The 18,879-nt window shown below is 38.2% G+C and overlaps 1 protein-coding gene across 6 annotated transcripts in view; it reads right to left on the reverse strand.

Annotated features, from left to right (window-relative positions):
- Nucleotides 1-18,879, reverse strand: part of MAGI2 (membrane associated guanylate kinase, WW and PDZ domain containing 2) — a 1,340,829-nt gene that overhangs the window by 162,985 nt on the left and 1,158,965 nt on the right. For 4 of the 6 annotated variants that reach the window (XM_078442524.2, XM_078442527.2, XM_078442528.2 and 1 more), the window contains exons 12-14: nucleotides 18,576-18,765; nucleotides 9,682-9,723; nucleotides 2,557-2,648 (exon numbers count right to left, since the gene is read on the reverse strand). In XM_078442524.2, the coding sequence (XP_078298650.1) occupies nucleotides 2,557-2,648; nucleotides 9,682-9,723; nucleotides 18,576-18,765 (324 nt within the window). The remainder of the gene's footprint in view (nucleotides 1-2,556; nucleotides 2,649-9,681; nucleotides 9,724-18,575; nucleotides 18,766-18,879) is intronic. The other 2 variants (XM_078442525.2, XM_078442526.2) reach the window with 2 other exon arrangements.

Here is an 18,879-nt window from a genome sequence, read left to right on the forward strand (position 1 = left end):
GAGACATTCAGGTGATGATTTGGCTGGGTGAAGAGGGCTCTCTTCAGTTTCATTTAGCAAATATCTATTATACCAGGCTCTGTGCTAGGCTTGGAAGACATAGACACATCAAAACATGGTCCTTGCCTTCAAGGAATTCCCAGATTGGTAAGTGGAAAAAAGTATGTTAGTCAGTGCATTCTGGAACAAATATGAACCTCGTCTTTCTGGCAGAGACCCCTTGGGTTGGTAAGTTTGAAGCATTATGTTAGAAAAAGTATAATGAATTCTAATGGATTTACCCTTAAATGCTCTACAAAAGTCTCAGTATCCCTCACAATGCTATAAAGATCAACTTAAAGTGCCATTACTTCCTTAATTTAGTATCTTTTAAACATATGGGTGTACAATAAAGAATTTAGTCTGAGTCCAAACAGAGGTCTGGCCTTTCCTGAAATGTAACCTTCAGACTGTTGCAACAGGAGTATCTTTGTTGTTCATGGTGAACCCCTTGTACTGAACCTGAGAGTTTATGCTAATGAGGAGACTCATGGTGAGTACCTGTTACTTTATGCTAAAGGAGATGATTCAGGGTGGAGCCAGCCACACCTACAGTCTTAGGGTGGGGGCTGACTATACCAGAATGAATAGCCACATAATTAGAGGACCCGGGCCTTTGAATCTTGTGACATCGACCTGATCTCTGGGAAGGAGACCGGCTAGAGATTGAGCTCAATCACCTCAATGACTCAGTCACTCCTACTCCAATAAAAACTCTGGACACCAAAACTTGGGTGAGCATCCCTGGTTGGCAATCCTCTGTGCATCCATGCTGGGAGGATAACCTGTCCTTGAGGATGATGGAGGTTTTGCATGTGGAACCCTTCCAGACTTTGTCTTATGTGCCCCCCCCCCTTTTTTTTCTGGTTGGTCCTAATATGTACCCTTTCACTATAAAACTAATCATAAGTACAGTACTTTCCTGAGTTCTATGAGTTATTCTAGTGAATTATCAAATCTGAAGGAGGCCATGGGACCCTTAAATTTGCAGCTATTGTCTGAAGTGAGGGACATTCTTCCCTCAGATTTTTTAGTTATTGCAGTTGTTGTCAGGCATATGGGGCAGATTTGGCTTTCTTGAGGACTGTGACTTTGACCTGCAGTTTGGCTAATGGCACACCATTCATCTATAGGGCACTAGTGGAGAATAAAAAGGGGAAGATGAAGTCCCTGCTTAGGAGGAATTTTAAATCCTGTTGATCAAACTAAATAGGGAGACATATGAGCAGGTTAGAGAATAATCCTGAAGGAAGCTAAGTCAGACAAATACCCTGTGGAAGCGAGGAGGCTAAATATTTACATATGTGAAGGAACTGGACACTATTGTTGGTTCTGTCTATATAAAGCAAGATGAATTATAGAGAAGAGTGAGGATGTCTCCTGACCAGATGACTGAGGATCCCTCAGAAACTGAGAACCACGTGGCAAATAGAAGGAGAACAAGTCTGTGAAAGGGAGCAGAATGTAAGTGAGATTTGTTCTTTCTACCCATGATATGAGATCCTTAACTTAATCTCTGGATAAATAAAAGTCCAAAATTATTTGAGCCCTGTATTTTACCGTGGCACTGTCTTCCTTCAAAACACTAGTAGGGAAGTCCAGATAACCCTCATTGGTAAATTCACTTTCACATCTTTTCTCATAAAGCTTTCTCTCTATTGAGAGAGCACTATAATCCTCATTTTACAGATGAGGAAACAGGCTTACAGCTTAACTCCCTTTCATGAGCTGGGATCGGGTTAAGGCACTTGAGCTGGAATGGGGTGTTATTTATTCAAACCTCTCATGAATCTGACTTAGTCATATTGGGTACCATTTAAGACACATCTTTTACAATGAATATTTTATGGCTGATATTTTGATACATGCTCATTAATCTAGCTTTGCAATGTTTTCTGTATATTATTTTCTGCTTTTACTCTGGTGTATAATGACTGTGTGTGTGTGTGTGTGTGTGTGTGTAATTTCTCCAGAGCCCTCCCCAAATTCCCAATGTTGTGCCAACATTGAAGTTCACTTTGTGAACATCTCACGGGAATCCCTTAGTTTGAATCTGCCTGAGATTTTGCAGCATTGAGCCTGGTTTTGCTTCTGTTTATCCCTGTGTTTTCTCTCCTGTGCAGTCCGGATAGCAAACATACATAATTCTGCTGGTCCAAGGCACCTCTTCACATGTACCTTCTGTCATACTATGGCTTACCTATGGGGTGCTGTCCAGAGTGACCAGGGGTCCAATACAATTAAATAATTGAAATATCCAAGAGGAATTCAATCCCTTCTAAGGAGAGTAATGTCCCCTCTTAATGTATGTACATTAACTTATGAGGATTTATTGGCATGAAAACACTGACATGTTTTGAGAACTTAAACAGCAAGAAAAAAACACACCAAACCTCAAACTCTTCTTGAGTCCTCGAAGATTTTCTTTTAGATGTCATAGTGGGTGGTATTTCCCCTGATGCACAAACACATAAAATATATAGCCCACAGTGTGGAAATAAAGAAGTTTCAACTTACCGGTTGCCCAGGCTCATCCCCCCCGAGGATTCTGAAGCCAAATCCAGACTCCATCCTGCGAAGGTGAACATCCAGTTCCTTATAATCTGGACCTGGCATAAAGGAGATCCCATTGAGTGATGAATCCTGTCCCCTCCCCACTCCCTGAGAAACTGAACACACTGATGATAAATTAATTTCATGGATGTGATTAATGAGAGTGCTGTTAGAGTTGGTGGAGAGCATTGAGGATAAAAAGAAATATGGTGACAAAATGTTCCCAAATTAGGTAGTCTCTGGATTAACAGTGACCAAACAAGAGTATTACCATAGGCAGAAAGAACACACAAATTTCCTGACTGAAAAAAAAAAAAAATGATCGTCTTATAATTCCTTATTTTCCTGAGAGCATTCAGATTGCTTTCAGAAAGATTGGCTGTCACTCTGAGGATGTTGACTCTGACTAGAATGATCGTTTCAGAAATCCGAGAGAGCAGAAGATAATATCCTGGAGCTACCTGGTACAGTCTTGCCTAGTGATCTACTAATATCTGCTCATGTCTTGATACATCCAATTTAGTATGTGTTGGGGATGGGGAGATACAAACATATGCCTATTTGTCTTTTTTTAAATGGTAAAAATTAGAAAAGATAGAATTTAAACTTTTCTGTATTGGGCATTTGAGTGAACTCGTATCTCCCCAAACATTTTAAGATGTGGAAGCCACGAGGAGATTCACTACTGACTTCACTATTACTACTACACTAATATATCCACAATAAACTGGAAGAGAGATACTTCTCTGCAGTTAGTTGAAAGAACAGAAATGCACTTAAAAATAAGCTGGGACACTCTGGATGTCAATTTTTTCAAGTTTAGAGTAAATATAAAGTAAAACAATAAGAACTCTTCTGATTTTTTAAGAAGGATGTGATTTATGCTTACCCTTTACCCTTGGGCCTTTGAATCCTTCTCAAGGGGGTAAAGTCTCCATCATGACTGAGTTGCGCATACTTTTGTGGCCATTGTTAGGATGCCAATGAATGATTAGCAACTTTGGGAAATACTTATTAATGCCATCCTTTGCTTAAGAAGTATTCAGTGATCCTGGGGCGCCTGTGTGGCTCAGTCGGTTAAGCAGCCGACTCTTGATTTTGGCCCAGGTCATGATCTCACAGTTTGTGGGACTGAGCCCCACACTGGGCTCTGTGCTGACAGCATGGAGCCTGCTGGATTCTCTCTCTCCCTTGCTCTCTGTCCCTCCCCCCACTCTTGCTTGCATGCTCTCTCTCTCTCAAAATAAATAAATAAAATTTAAAAAAATAAAAAAAGTAGTATTTAGTGATCCTAGGCCTTAATGGTTTAAAGGAAGTATTATAACTTACAGAATCAAGTATTAAGTTAAATTGCTTACACAGGATGGTTTTGAAAATTCGGATGGGATTTCAGAGAAGGATCCTCGTGGCACAGGAAGCTGTGTCTGACCTACTTGGATATATAGTAATAGTCAGAGTTGAGAGAGAGAGACTCAGTGAATGATGGCCAGGCAAATCTTTCCTAGGCTCTATAGTAAGTGGGGCTGCTACAGTGATCCAGTAAACAAGGCACAATGATATTGGGCTTGCCCTGGTGTCCTCCAGTATGGGCTATGCATTCCCAGTTATATACAAAAGGAAATTCATTCATTTCTGAAATGTAAGCATAAGCTGATTGTGCTAGTGTTCTCAAAAAACAAAACAAAACTGAGTCAAGTCCAAAGTACATTTGTATATATGTATATACTGTGCAAGAATCCATGACCATTCCTTCCCTCTCATGAGCAGATGCACATATAACCAAAGTCCTTTCCATTCAATGACTAATATAAAACTCAAAAAAGATGAACCAATTGGACCTCCACATCCATTAGTCATCTTTTATAAATTGTATTATCATTCATATTTGAAAGATGAGAACTTAGAAGAATTCAGCTGGGTGGCAAAAGGAAGATGAAAACTTTGCCCTATACTCTACAAGTTACAATTGGCTTTTGAATTTAGTTTATTCCTGGGGTCTGCAACATCACGTATGAAATCTCATATTGGGAGTGTGTGCTCCTTTGGGGCTTTGGGACTCCAGGCAGGTGGAATAGCCCTCTAAAATCATAGCAAGCATGGGTACTCCTCCCAAGGGAGGATAAAGGCAAGGGGAGATGGGAAGATGACAGATAGTGCCCAAGATTTTAGAAATCTTTAGTTGTTTATGATGCGATTGTTCACAGTAATCTCTTCTCTAGGTAACTTTACACTTACAGGACTCTAGATCATATGAAAGATAAATAGAGACCATAAAAAATACAAAGAGAACACACACACTATATAATCAGAATGTTCCACCTACTCTTATAAATATTTTCATTTTTGCATCATTGGTGAGTAAGGTAAGTGGGAAATTGTTCTTCCAATGGCTTCAGCATCAATCCATATTGCACGAGGAACTCTAAAAGCAGTTTACTATGCAATCCATTTTATTTGCTAAATAAAACTCCCCCCCCCCCTGCCCAAAGTGCCGAAATTATGGCAATCCCAGGAACACAATTTTGAGACATGCCAGGGGACAAGGGGGTTGTCTTGTGTCAGAGGATGCTGTAAGTCCTGAAGGAATCAGAAAGCTTTTCTTTAATGAATGACTCAGGACTCTTATTTTTAGTAGAAAAAATATAGATTTTAGCTGGTTAATTTTATTTAACTTTGAAGAACAGATGAGAGACCGGCATTTATCCTCCTCCCCCTATTCTCTGTGTGCAGTTTGGTGACATTACGATCTCCTGACTACTGCTCTGACTGCTCTGATTTCAAATGTGGGGTGCTATGTGCCAGCTGTATCATCTGCACCTTCCATTCTTACAGACAGAGATGGCTAGCTTCATGGTACATGAACATGTAGACACAGGCAGAGAGACCCATTAGAGACGTATGCCAGCAGACATGATTTTTAAAAATTTCTTTGTTAATTTTGAACATAGACTGAGAGGCTGCAGGACATAGAAACTTTAGAGAAAGAGTCAAGTGGAAAAAAAGTTTAAATGATAGATTGTGCCTTAAGGCAGTAGTACTTTTTTTTTTTTTTTTTTTTGAAAATAAGAGCTTTTAGAAAGGTAATTTTTCTTTGGCTTCTTCCCCTGCCTTCCCCATCCTTTTAAGTCTGGTTTTAAAAAATAACTAAAATTATATACACAAAGCTGAGAGACATTATTCTTTTATTCCCCCTACTTTTTTTAGCTCTCTTATAAGATTATGATGTTTCTGATACTTTCCTTTAGCTGCTCTTCTGGCCAGATGGCACATTTAAAATTACTGTGTCATGATTTACCTTTCCTCCTGTTAATGCAAGAACTTAAAGCAGAGAAATCCAGGGACCAGCTCTTCACCTCACTGTGACAGAATTTAAAAATCATCGCCTCTCTCTTCTGTTGGTTTGCTAACCATGCACCTGGAAGGTTGTTTGATGAAGGAGTCTGGTAGACACCTGGTGGGACCTGGGTCACTTTGGATGTCACTCAAACATGGCCCCACTGACATCTTTTTTTTTTCTTTCTGCTTTCTTGTTTATTTTATTCCTGTGCTCTTTGTTTACCTTCTTTTTCCTCAGCCCCTTTTGCAGAACTGTCAGGGGTATTCTCAGGCATTGCTTAGACTGGGGAGAGGCAGAATACTCTTTGGCTATGTGTGTTCAATGGCCATTTCTGGCCACTGTTGCTTTTCCCTTAGAAGCTGGGTCCCAGGATCTTCAGGCATTATGAAGTAAATCATCTTAAGACATTTGTCCCAGATGTAACTTTCCATTGACCACTGTGGCAAACTACCCAGATGGAATTTACAAGTCCTAACTTATCCTGGGATCCCACTAATATTGAAAAAACTAATAGTACTAAAAGTAGCAAATGGTGGCCACATCCAGGTATATGGACAAACTCCCTCATAATAGGGAAAAGCAGAATTTCAAAAACTGCTTTTCTTATTTTTCACTAAGACTCCAGAAGCTTCACAGCTGTATGTATCCTTGGTCTAGCTTTGGAAAGACATGACTTTGTGCACAGTTTTAGGGAAAAGGATGGGTAACTGAACACAACTGATTAATTTTATGAATGGATTCAAGCTTCAAAAATGCAAAGAATGGCATTTTTTAAGGATTGATTTGGCACATGGGATGCTGCAAACATGTCAATTAAATTTTGGTACTTGAATCCCCTTTCATGTTTTAATTAAAATGTAAATACCATGGGCTTATTATCAGTTTGGCACAGAGAATGAATTCATTCAATTTTTTCCTGCTGGAAAGAGCATTAGTTGTTTGGCTTTTCCTTGTAAAGAGACCTAGGAAAGAGGTTGAGGAAGGAATCAGGAATCAAAGATGGTTGTTAAATATGTCCCTGGCTTCTGAACTCTCAATACACTCCAGATACAGAATGAGTTAAATAGGAATTAAGTTGTTTCTATCGCTTGAATCTAATATTACCAGATAGGTAGCTAATACATTTTTGCTTTAAAAGAATGCCTTCTCTTTACTGTTTTCCTTTATACCTTTGGTAATGTAAAAGTGGCCAGACACATTTTAGCTCTAGTAGAAGTCAACTCCGACTCGGTTTGGTTTTCTCCTTCAGCTGTAAAATAAACTCAGATTTCCCCATACCAAACACCTCCTCGTCCCACCCATTTCTGTTTTGGATGAGTAGTCTCTAGTGGGGTCTTACTTCCCCATCTTCAGTCTCTCATTTGTGACTTACTCCTGCCAGTCTGGCTCCAGCTGTGTTGGCATTTCTGAAACTGCTCTCGCTAAGGTCATTGATGACATCCTAATGACCAAATCAAATGGTCATTTTCTCTTTCCACATTCCTACTGATTTCTGTGCCTCATTTGACACTGTTGACACATCCCTTATGCCCCCTGATTTCTTTTGTTTCTAAACAGGGAAAGTTCTCCTGGAAGTGATTTCTGTGATACTCCACACCCTGGTTCTCTTGGCTTTGGGAGAAGTCCATTCAAAAGTCCTGACTACGGGTGCATTGTTTCTCATGATCATTTTTCTTTGATGATGGCATAATTACATTTATCATCTACTGTATTTCATTATGCACAGCCTGTAGGAGTTGCTAAATAAATGTTTCTTGAATTTAATTGTTTTAAGATACTCACCAATCTAGTATACTCGATAAACCACAGCATTACTCTACTATGGAGTTAGCACTTAGTTTCATAATTACATTGTTTAGGACTTCCAACTATCAATTTTGCCTCTGTACCTAAGCATCATAGGCAGCTAAAGTTAATAAAAATACCTTATAATTAAGCTAAATATATCTGAGTCAAAAATCATGACACATAATTTCATAAAGGACATATTTTAAATGTGAGAAGTGGTATGGGAGATCCATTTATTTTGGATGTAGTCATGATTTTCCAGAATATTTTGATACCTTGTATGCACATTTAGCAAAATATTTGGATTGGTTCTTTCCCTGAAAATTTGGACTGCATGGTGGCAAACTGTATTATGCCTTTTCTCTTTTAACTAATGTGTATTTTTTGAAATGTAGAAATACTGTGCAGATATATCAAGGTAATCTATGCTTTTACGTGGTTCTTCTCTTTCTTCTTTTGTTTTTAAGTAAAGTACATTCGGAAGTTGAGATTTTCAAGAAATGTACTTGCTGTGGCCAATAAACAGAGATTTAGAATTTCAAATTAAATCCTACTTTCATTTTGCAACTGTAATTACTAGGTCTCATTTTCCTTCTGGGCAAAAGATATTCTTTCAAAACTACAAGGACCTTATAGTCAATATATAAGAATAATCATAGAAAAATTTCAGACCAAGCTAAACAAATACTTTATACATTATTTGAGGACAAAGTGCTAAGCAACATCTTCCATATTTTCTACATACCCCCCAAAAATGACATGGAAACTTACAGAATGAAATGATCTCAAGCACATATATTCTCCAAGGGGTGTTAGAACATGCTGAGATGGATAATGAGCTGTCATCATGGAAATACTCTAGAGATGTATGCTGTGAGCCCACAGACCTGAAATAGTACTATTATTATGAAACACTCTTTTCTGCAATTGTTTCAGTGTTCTGGCTTTCAATCCAGTGGTCTAAGCAGCTGTTCAAACCACTTCCTAAAAGTAAAAAAATCTGAATCTTCCTTTTCCTCCTTCATTTCCATAGCAACATTAAATATTTTAGTCTAAACCAAAATTGGTATGTATTTTCAGAACCATTAGATTGAAAAAAATGTCCCTCTTTTTAAGTAAATTATTACTGAAAGCTCTTGAATTATGATATTCTATTCTAACTTAAAATTCCATTGAAATGTAGCATTTTGTAATTGGCATGGTTTAAAACAATTAAATTGATATAGCTATTTAGTTTATGTGAAAATAATTTCATCTACATTAGCAAAATTTCCAATAAATTCTTTGGAAATATGTAAATTGCAAATCTTTTCAGATACTCTACATTATTTCTATTTATCTAGTCCAGCATGGTCCAATATAAATAAAATACAAGCTACATAAGTAATTTAAACTTTCCCAGTAGCCCATTTTAAAAAGCAAATACGATCTGCTTTAAAAAGCAGATATAGTCAACTTTAATAATGGATTTTAAGCTGGTATATCAAAAACATTTAAGCACTCATCAATATAAAAAAGTAATGAGATATTATATGTTTCTATTTTTTCTTTTTATATTAAGTTTTGGAATCCAGTATGGATTTTTACATACATCCAAATTCAGAGTAGCCACATTTCAAGTGCCAGAAGCTTCCTGTGGCCAGAAGCTACTGTATCAGCATGATCTAGTCAGTCTAGTGGCTTTTGTTGGCACCTGGTTTTTAGTCTAGTCTTTTATTAAAGAATTTTATGAAAGTAATGAACAGATGTGACTCTTTTCCTTTGTCTTTTGTTTGTTTCTTTGGCAGCCAGTGAGACCCACCTTGATGGGACTTGTCCTCTACCTTCAATACTTGTGTATGTGGGTGACTAAAATTAGCACAGTGATTATATACTAATAAACTGATACTACTCAGAGGAATGGTTTGTTACACAGAATGGAAGACGTTTCACTCACAGGACTGTGAGTACTGAAGAATACTTGCCAGAGGAATCCATTCGGAAACTGGTCCTTGGTGGCACTTGTTCTGGATGGGAAAATGGGGAATTAAAATCGAAATTCATTTATGGCAATTTAAAATTCATCTTTACTTTTTTTTGTTGTTGCTGTTATAACTCACCCCCAACCTTGTGCTCAAATTTAATGATTTTGTTTCTCTAATATCCATGGAAGTTAGTGGACAGGACATACCCTGTTTTATGTATATGAATATATCTATAAATGTATTTCTTTTATGTGCATGCAAAATAGAAAAATTTGAATTCTTTTAGATCAGAATGAAAAAAAATCCTCATTTTCAAAAACTAAGCTTTGATTCTCATCATAAGAATGCTTATAGGAAAGTAAAGTCGGGGCACCTGGGTGACTCAGTGGATTAAGCATCTGACTCTTGATTTCCGTTCAGGTCATGATCTCATGGTTGGTGAGATTGAGCCCTGTGTTGGGCTCTGCGCTGACAGTATGGAGCCTGTTTGGGATTCTCTCCCTCCCTTTCTCTCTGCCTCTCCCCTGCTCATGCTCTCTCTCTCAAAAATAAATTAAAAAACTTAAAAAAAAAAGTAAAGTCAATCCAGAACCTGAACTATACACAAACTGAAGAAGTCTTTTAAAATCAGGTTAAGATATTGTGTCATCAAATTACTGAAATGAAAAGTGGAAAATTCTATCAATGAGTGTGTTGACTTACGTCCATCAGTCCAAATATTTTGATACTTACAATTATTTGGATAGCTGAAGTTATGTATAAGCAGTTGAGTTAAACTGGTTTATGTTAGCGATATAAATCCTTCATGAGAATTATGATGTTATCTCTGCTACATATGACATAAAATTTGTGGACATGAACGTAAAATACTATACACATAATTAAAAATGGGGCACTATAAAAATGTGTATTTTATTATTACATTAATAAAAATTAAAATAGACCAAATTCTGATTGCTTTCTTATTGAGCTTTGTTTCAAAGACAGAATTCTACACTCTTCAACAATAAAAATGAACTAGAAGCCTGTTGAGGGCAATGACAAGGCCTAGTGTCACTACCTTCTGGGTTTGACAGGTGCTCCCCACTGCATCCTGCACAGCTAATCGTACCATTCCAGGCAGAATGACCATCCCTGCCATGTAACCTGTGTCTTCTAGTAAAGGTAAATTAGTTTTCCAGGAGAATCATTATTTCTTAAAAATCCTCCATGTGTAATGGGACTGCTTAGCATTATAAATTGAGAACTGTCCTTTCATTAGAAAGACAGAGCTGTATCAGGGATAGAAGGCTGTTACCTTCCAAGAGCTTCCATTGGTTGTAAAATTGGCATTTTATATTACCATAATCTCACTAGGACCTACTTGCCATTCAGTGATTACATTGAGTTTACTGCAGTCCTGATGGTCTCATATTTATTCATGAAAGTTCTGTGGATTGCATTGTTCACTTGTGCTACCAGCAAAATGCTTTGACGTACTAAATAACTTTCAGTCAAGGACTGATTTTAGAGTTTACTTCTCCCCTCCCCTCCTCCACTTTTATCCTCTGCCTGATTCTAGGAACATTAAGTTTTAAACTGATGAATGAAATAAATTTATTATCTATCAGACTGGATCTACTTTCCAAAATACATGGGAAAAACGTGTCCCTAACCTAACTTTTATTTCCCTTTCTTTATTACTTGGCTCATGTCATGGTAACTTTCTTTATTAAAAGGGACCTGTTAGAAATATAAATGTTCCCATAATTGTTTACAAAGATACCTAAATATACCTAAATTAGATTTCCAAATTAAAAAGCACACATTAAAAATGGCAAACACAGCTTAACTGGAATTACTAATCTCCTTTATCAATATATTATAACTGCAAAGTGACACGTAATATGATATACTAGAACTGCAGCTGAAAGGCAATTTTTTTTCACAGATTAAGCCATAGCATAAATTATACTAAGGACAGCAATAATGGTTTTCCCATGGGAAAAAGGTGCAGGAAATTAACCTTCAGAGTACAGTCGAGGACATTTTAAATGATAATGTTATTAAATTTTTTCTAGTCTTTTATGATTCTAATGCTAAAGTCATTGATAAAAAGTGTCTTAACATTTACATATCATCTTATTTTAATATTTCGCTAAAATAAGATAGTGCACCAGAGAACATTTGTTAAGAACATTAAGGCCATTGGACAACAGCAATGGCCAAGCAAATGAGGCCAGGGCTTGGTCTAGCAGTGTTCAGATGTGGGGGTGTTCTCTAGGAAGGCAAGGTGGCCTTTCAGGATGACTTAACAGCTGCCTGCAGCTATGGCATCCATGATGTATCAGAACCTTTCCTAAACCTATTGACATTTCCAGCTTGACTGTATCAGGTGTGTAATCACATTGGCAAGGGGGACTGGAGGCCAGAAGACTGAAGTGGGAGCACTTGCACAGGCTTTGGAGCTCTGGATATTGTGCATCTACCTTGTGTGATGTGGCTTCCACCATGTTTCCATTTAGAGTCTCAACCCATGAGGTGCACTGAGTGGATAATATTTTTACACTACCCTATCTTTCCAAGTGGCTCTCATGTTAAGATGGAAGACAGTGCCAACTACAGCCCTTGCTGACTAATAACACGGAGAAAGCAGCAGAAAAACCATTATTTAGAAATACAACCACTCATTTGTGATTAGCCATAAGTTATACGTGCATTATAATGCTGAACAATGAAAGAATTCCACAATGAACAATGAACAACAAAACGGTAGGATAAAAGCCATGGATGTGAAAAATACAGCCGTCCGTTTTTGACTGGCTACAAAGTATAATTTCCTCTCAAGTATAGTGCTAAAAACCAGTTTGTTCTTCCATTATGCTCTAACTCTTGTGGTTCCTTCTGATTGCTACCCTCACTGCAATACTCACTGCTTATTGTTAGTTCTTCCTAATTTCCGGAAAGAAAAATTGATCGTGTGAGTTGTTTGAAGAAATTTCAGAGGAATTTGTGTTCTAAAGAGGTTCCACCATAAGGCACATTATAACATACGGATCCCTGACACTTTTATGATCCTACATTTGAGTGATGTCTTACTGCAAAGAAGCCAGACATTGTACCTCATAAATTGTTTATTTATAATAAACAAGGTTCAATGTGAAGAGAAAAAAGTTTGGATAACTTCCATCATAATTCAATTCGGGTTCACACCAAAGGACAGAATCACGAGGAAAGAGTTTCAAAGAACAGGGATTTTTCTTCTCTGTCTCTTCCTGTTTTCATCTGCTTCTTGCTCTGGCTTCTGAGGCTGCAGTAGGGTGTCTGTTCAAGAAATGGCCCCATGAGGGGCAACTGGGTGGCTAGTCTGTGGTTAAGCATCCAACTCTTGATTTCGGCTCAGGTCATGATCTCATGGTTCATGAGTGTGAGCTCCGCACTGAACTCTGTGCTGACGATGAGAAGCCTGCTTGGGATTCTCTCTCTCCCAATCTCTCTCTGCCCCTACCTCACTTGCTCTCTCTTTCTCTCTCAAAATAAATAAACTTAAAAAAAAATTCTCCTTTAAGAAAGAAATGGCCCTGTGAACCAAGGATGATGAGACAAACCTTTGCAATAAGTCTGGCTTAAATCAAAGTGAAGCAACAAGACAGAGCTCTCATTCCTAAATCACCAAGTTCTTGAGCATGACCAGAACTTTATTTTATAAGATTCCAAAGGAAGCCATACCCCGTTTCTTGGGAAGCACTTTGTATTGCCCTGCTTGGCATCAAAAGGAGGAGTCATGACAGCTGTTGTTCTGCAGTTATGTAAGCATGATCTCTCCTAGGAGCTGGAAGACAGACAAAATTCTCTCCCTTTTGGTCCTGTGATGATGGCGATGTTGCATCTGATTTACTACCTGTGATGAAAACTAGAACTCCATGGCAGAATACTTACATGAGTGAAGCCTTGCTACCTTTTCTTAGTACTAAGTTTATCATGCTTTAGATTTATATATAAGTGTAATTTTCTGAGTATGGAGGGAGTTTGCTGGGAGTCTGGCTAGATAAGCTACCACATACGTCTTTACCTCAAATGAGGAATAAAACATGTATGGGCAAGAATTCAGTCAGCCAAATAAATTAACTTGAAAGAAATTATTTATCTGACTGGGTATTAAAATTTTTATTCATGGTCTGTACGTTTAGATATATACTTTTCTTAGACAGTAATGATGACTATTTCTTTAATAGATTATGTAGTAAAGGAAAACCATATAATTCATCATTCAAAGGAGGTCAAACTGGAGAGTGAAAAAGAAGCTATTAATAATTATGCCAGGATGACACAGAGCAGGACTGTCTCAGGCAAACAGGCATGTGCAGTCACCCTACGTAGTCTCATGGGGATGTAGGCTGTTAAAAAATTGTTTTTTACCATGTCGGAAATACGTGACACCATCACATATCAAGAAAGAATGGCAGAAGAGGGGAGGAGGGAAAAGCAGTGAGCGCCTTTAGAAGTAGTTGCTTTTCAAGGTTAGAAATGGTAAACAATAGTTTTTTTTTTTTTTAAGATTAGCAGACAAAATGAGAAAATGTAAGCCCTTCCTCTTGATTGCAAAGAATCCCTTCTTTCATGAGTGTCATGAGAAAAGGACAGAGAAGGAAAAAGTAAGAGATAGCCTGGTTTATCCCACTATGAAATGGTGCTTTCAATAAAAAAAAATGCAAGTAGGGGCACCTGGGTGGCTCAGTCGGTTAAGTGTCTGACTTCGGCTCAGGTCATAATCTTGTGGTAACTGGTCGGTTTGAGCCCTGAATGTGGCTCTGTGCTGACAGTGTGGAGCCTGCTTGGGATTCTCTCTTTCTCTCTCTCTCTCCCCCTCCCCCCAAAATAAATAAATAAACCTAAAAATGCAAGTAATGGGGACAGAGGCTATTATACAATGAGAAACATGAACATTATTGAAAACTGTTGAGTAGAGTTGGGGATGGGGAGACTTTTGTTTTTTTTCTGGCAGTTGCTGGTAATGACAGAGGGTCAATGCTTAAATACTTAATATGGAAACCCCAAAAAGCCCATTGGTAAAAACCTCTTTTGGGATTTTTGGGCGGCATGTTTCATATATATATATATACATATATATATATATATATGTGTATATATATATATATACATATATATATATATATATATGAAAGCTTACATGGAATTAAGTTAGAAAAAAAATTTCTTTCTGCACAGAATTTTCCAATAAGGGTGAATGGGATTTTTGGTAATTAGAAGATATTTAACACATGACATTCTCCTGATTAAGCATCAATTTTGCCCATGGAGTGAGAAACTGTAGGTCTAATTGTCTAATTACACTTAAACTGTTGTCTATATTTACTGCACAATTTCCCATGATAAAATGCTGATATTATTTGCTGGGCTGTGCCATCAGGTCTCACTGAGGAACTGTTTTTCCTATGTTTTTGTGTCCTCAATTTCAGTGTAAGTTTTGTACAATTGGAATTTGTTTCTCACGATCTTTCTCTCATGGGGTCCCCAGCGGAGTTCTAGACACGTGTTGAGTGTTCCATACACCCTTGTTGGCTGCTGTTGATTGATGTTGTTGACGATGAACCTGGAGGTGCCACCTGTGGGCACTCTGCCTGTTGCTCTGAAATTGGAAGCCTTGCCCAGCCTGCTGGAAGAATCTTCCTTCTCTCTTTCTTTGGTTCCATGGCCTCATAAGAAGATCTCATGAAGATGGGAGGCATTTCCAGCTTTCCCCTCATAAGCATGTACCTGTCATGTTCAGTTTCATTTGGCTCTAGTACCCAACGGTTGTCTTTGTTTGTTTAAAATCATTACATTTTTTTTTCAGGGATACATCTTTATTAAGATGTCCTGTGCGTGCACATTAAAATGTCAGCATAATCTAATTATGAGCCAAATGAGGCACAGCAGCATTTACATCATTTGATAAATTTCCATCATTTGCAGGGGACTGGTGACTTGAATCCAAATACTTCTTGACAGCCGTGCTATAACAAACATTCTGTAGCTCCGGACAGCAGAGGCTTGTGGGTGGAGGTACATCCTTTCTTCTTCGGCTACTGCAACCCAGTTTTGAATGTGAATGCAAAACATCTCTTTACTTTCATACCTGGTTGTAAGGGAAGATACCATGAAATTGCTACAGGCCAGGGAAAATGTCAAAGGGCTTGGTTTAGACAGCTCTGGTTGGGATTCCCTTACATACCTTCGCTGATCCCCATGGAATTTTCTCCCAGGAAAAAGTTCAGGGAACACAAGGATAAACAGAGTCAAACCTAAATGTAATGCATGAGATTCAAATGAATAAGGCATGGTTCACAATCAAAATCTTGAATATGGGTCTTTTGTATGGATGCACACATTTCATGATCATTAAAAAATCCTATTTCAAGATGATGGGAAATACACTGAGCTTTCCCCCAACTCATTAAAAAAATATTTCCGGGTGTTCTAGAAATTCAAGTGAGAGAATGAAACTTTTTCATAATTGGAAACAGGGAACATGTAGAGGGCCAAGGGCAGCTTTGTTCTTTCTAGATACTTGCGTGTCCAGGAGCAGAGTGAACTGATCAGTTATCCAGAGACCTGAGAAAGTAGAGCTGTGATTTTTTTGGTTTCCTAAATCTTCAGGGTAGAGCTTTGCTTACCCTGATGTGATTTCCCTGCTTCTTTCACACTCCATTTAGTGTTATGAAATAACATGACAGAAACGCGAAGGATGGGAAAGAAAATGAGCTTGCCTTCTTTTGGCTTCCTAAGACTTGTGACCCTGAAAACATTGCTGTGACCTCAGAAACATTAGAGAGCTGACAAAAACATGAAGGCTGGGGGGACACCATTAGGGAAGAGGCAGCAGTGGCATCAGCGGGGCACTAACGGGGCAGAGGGGGCTGGGCCGAGAGTCAGACTGTTGGTTATTGGTGTGGCTGCCAGAAGCAAAGGGAGAAAGAGCTCCCAGGGGAGGTTAAGGTGGACTGGTTTGCTGGGATTGTTACAGGTGAGGAGCGGAAAGGCAATGAACGGAAACAGCATTGCAAGGGCTGGATAAAGAAATCAAAATTCTTTTAGGGTTGAAAAGAAGGTCACACACAATTCCTGCTCAGAAACTGAGGGCACCACAGTATCAGACACCATTAAGGAAGACAGAATAAATGGCAACACTGCCTTTGTCCTGAATAATAAAGGCTTGCATTGGGTCAGGAAACTTAGAAGAATGAGAGCAAATAATTAATGAAGGGACAGAAACAGAAGGAAGCATCTCCTGAAGCTCCCTAAAAGTACCAAAAATTTAAACAAGCCAAGGATGTGATGATGATATTTTAATCCTGCATTGCATTTCCATTTCCATCCTCCAAGTTAGAACTTCTACTGTATCTTGATCTCCACCCGTTTGTACATTCTTACTTCCCTAGTTAAATTTGTGGGAACAACACATAATACTTGTCTTGGGTATCTCTCCATGGTACTGAGAGTAAAGTGGGTATTCAACAAATACTTGGATAGTGAAGCAGAAAAGGTACAAACAGTGTTGTATTTCAACTGTGTTGAAATCTTTTCAATTTTTTTTTTATTTTAATGAGCATTAATACCTTGATTTCATACTCTGTATTATACAGCTAAACATACTACTTTGTTCTTATTCTATCACAGCAAAAACATTCTAACTACACAATCCTTTAAAGACTTTCAGTTGTTCATCCAAAAGGGGAACAATGAAATATGGGAACCCTGTCATAGCTGATTATTTAAAATAAAGGTACGTGTGTGTGTGTGTGGAGGGGGGGGGGTTCATTTCTCAATGCATGCCCTGCTGTCCCAACTATTTTATCAATGAAAATTGCTTTTAACTGAGAGTTGTAGAGGATGAGGAAAAGGTATTATGTCAACTCTTCCCCTTACCAGTTGGGCGCATAATTCTCAGCCCCTGAGCTTGTAAAGAATAAACAGATTTCAGATTCTCTAAGGTCATACACCATCTAAAACTTGTGATTTATGTTTCAGGTGATAAAGTTGGGGAGAAGACATTGGCGGAACACAGAGACAAAGGAAATCAATTTATGGTAGACTGTGAAAGGAAGTGCCTGGGACCATAACCTTCTCACTAGGCTAGGTTTCTTGATCCATTCATATGGATCCTATTATACTGTGTATTTCTCTCATAGATTATACATTCATGACGTTCATATTCCTGTCCTCTAACATTTGGAAGAGAAGACCTGTCAGATGGTGGAAAGAGGCACAATGAATGCATATGCAATATTAAAAACCTTTGTTTTCTAATATTTATAAAGTACAATGAAATAATTTTAGAGGACCTTCAAATAGGATGACAAGCACATACCCGATATTTTATGACTACATGGGCCCCACTGTGTTAAGTGAGAAGGAGAAGTTTTGGAGGTAGAAATGATTGGCATGCAGATCTGTGCTATTTACAGAACCATTACTTTCATGACTGTGAACTGGAAGATTTGGCTAACATGTACTCATGGCCCTAAATTCTTTGGTGATTGCATTCAAGGCTCTGAGAAAAAAAATCTAAGCTTCAGACTCAAGACCAGATTACACATAAAAATCCCAAACATTTATCTTACTATTTGGTGACTTAAACAAAATTGTCCACATCCTCTGACTCCCATCCTTCCCACCAAATACATTCCTCATTTTCCTCAGGGGCTTAGAGGTAAAACAGTAGAAAATAAACTATAAACCCAAAAGGTATAAGCTATTTTTAAAGAAAAGTTTAGATCAGTTGGCTCTACTTTTGAGATACTTTTTGAACCACAGAATATAAAATTATGCCAGATCATCTCAGCTTCAATATATCTCCTGGCAAGGCTTCAGCTATTATTAATGTACCCTTGTTTTACGTGGCTTTCACTTACGCCTACTTTCATAAATCGCTCTAGATTTCTCGTAGAGCTCGTATGGGTCAGGCTTCCTTGGGTCAAAGGCCTCTGTTGAGTCAGGAAAGGAAGTCCTGTGAAGGGCGGGTGGGAAGGGCAGGTTCTGCGGTATGGCCGGAGCAGATAAACTCGTTTGAGGACTGCCTTGATTTTCCCATCGGTCCATTATCTGGAAGTGAAAGAGAACAGAAAATAGCTAAGAATGAATTTTTTCTTGCTATTTCCCTTGTCACATACTGCAACCCTCACCTTTACGTTAGACTTTCTTGCCCTGTGGACTTTT

This window comes from Panthera onca, chromosome A2 (genome assembly GCF_046562875.1).
Source record: "Panthera onca isolate mPanOnc1 chromosome A2, mPanOnc1 haplotype 2, whole genome shotgun sequence".
Taxonomy (NCBI): domain Eukaryota; kingdom Metazoa; phylum Chordata; class Mammalia; order Carnivora; family Felidae; genus Panthera; species Panthera onca.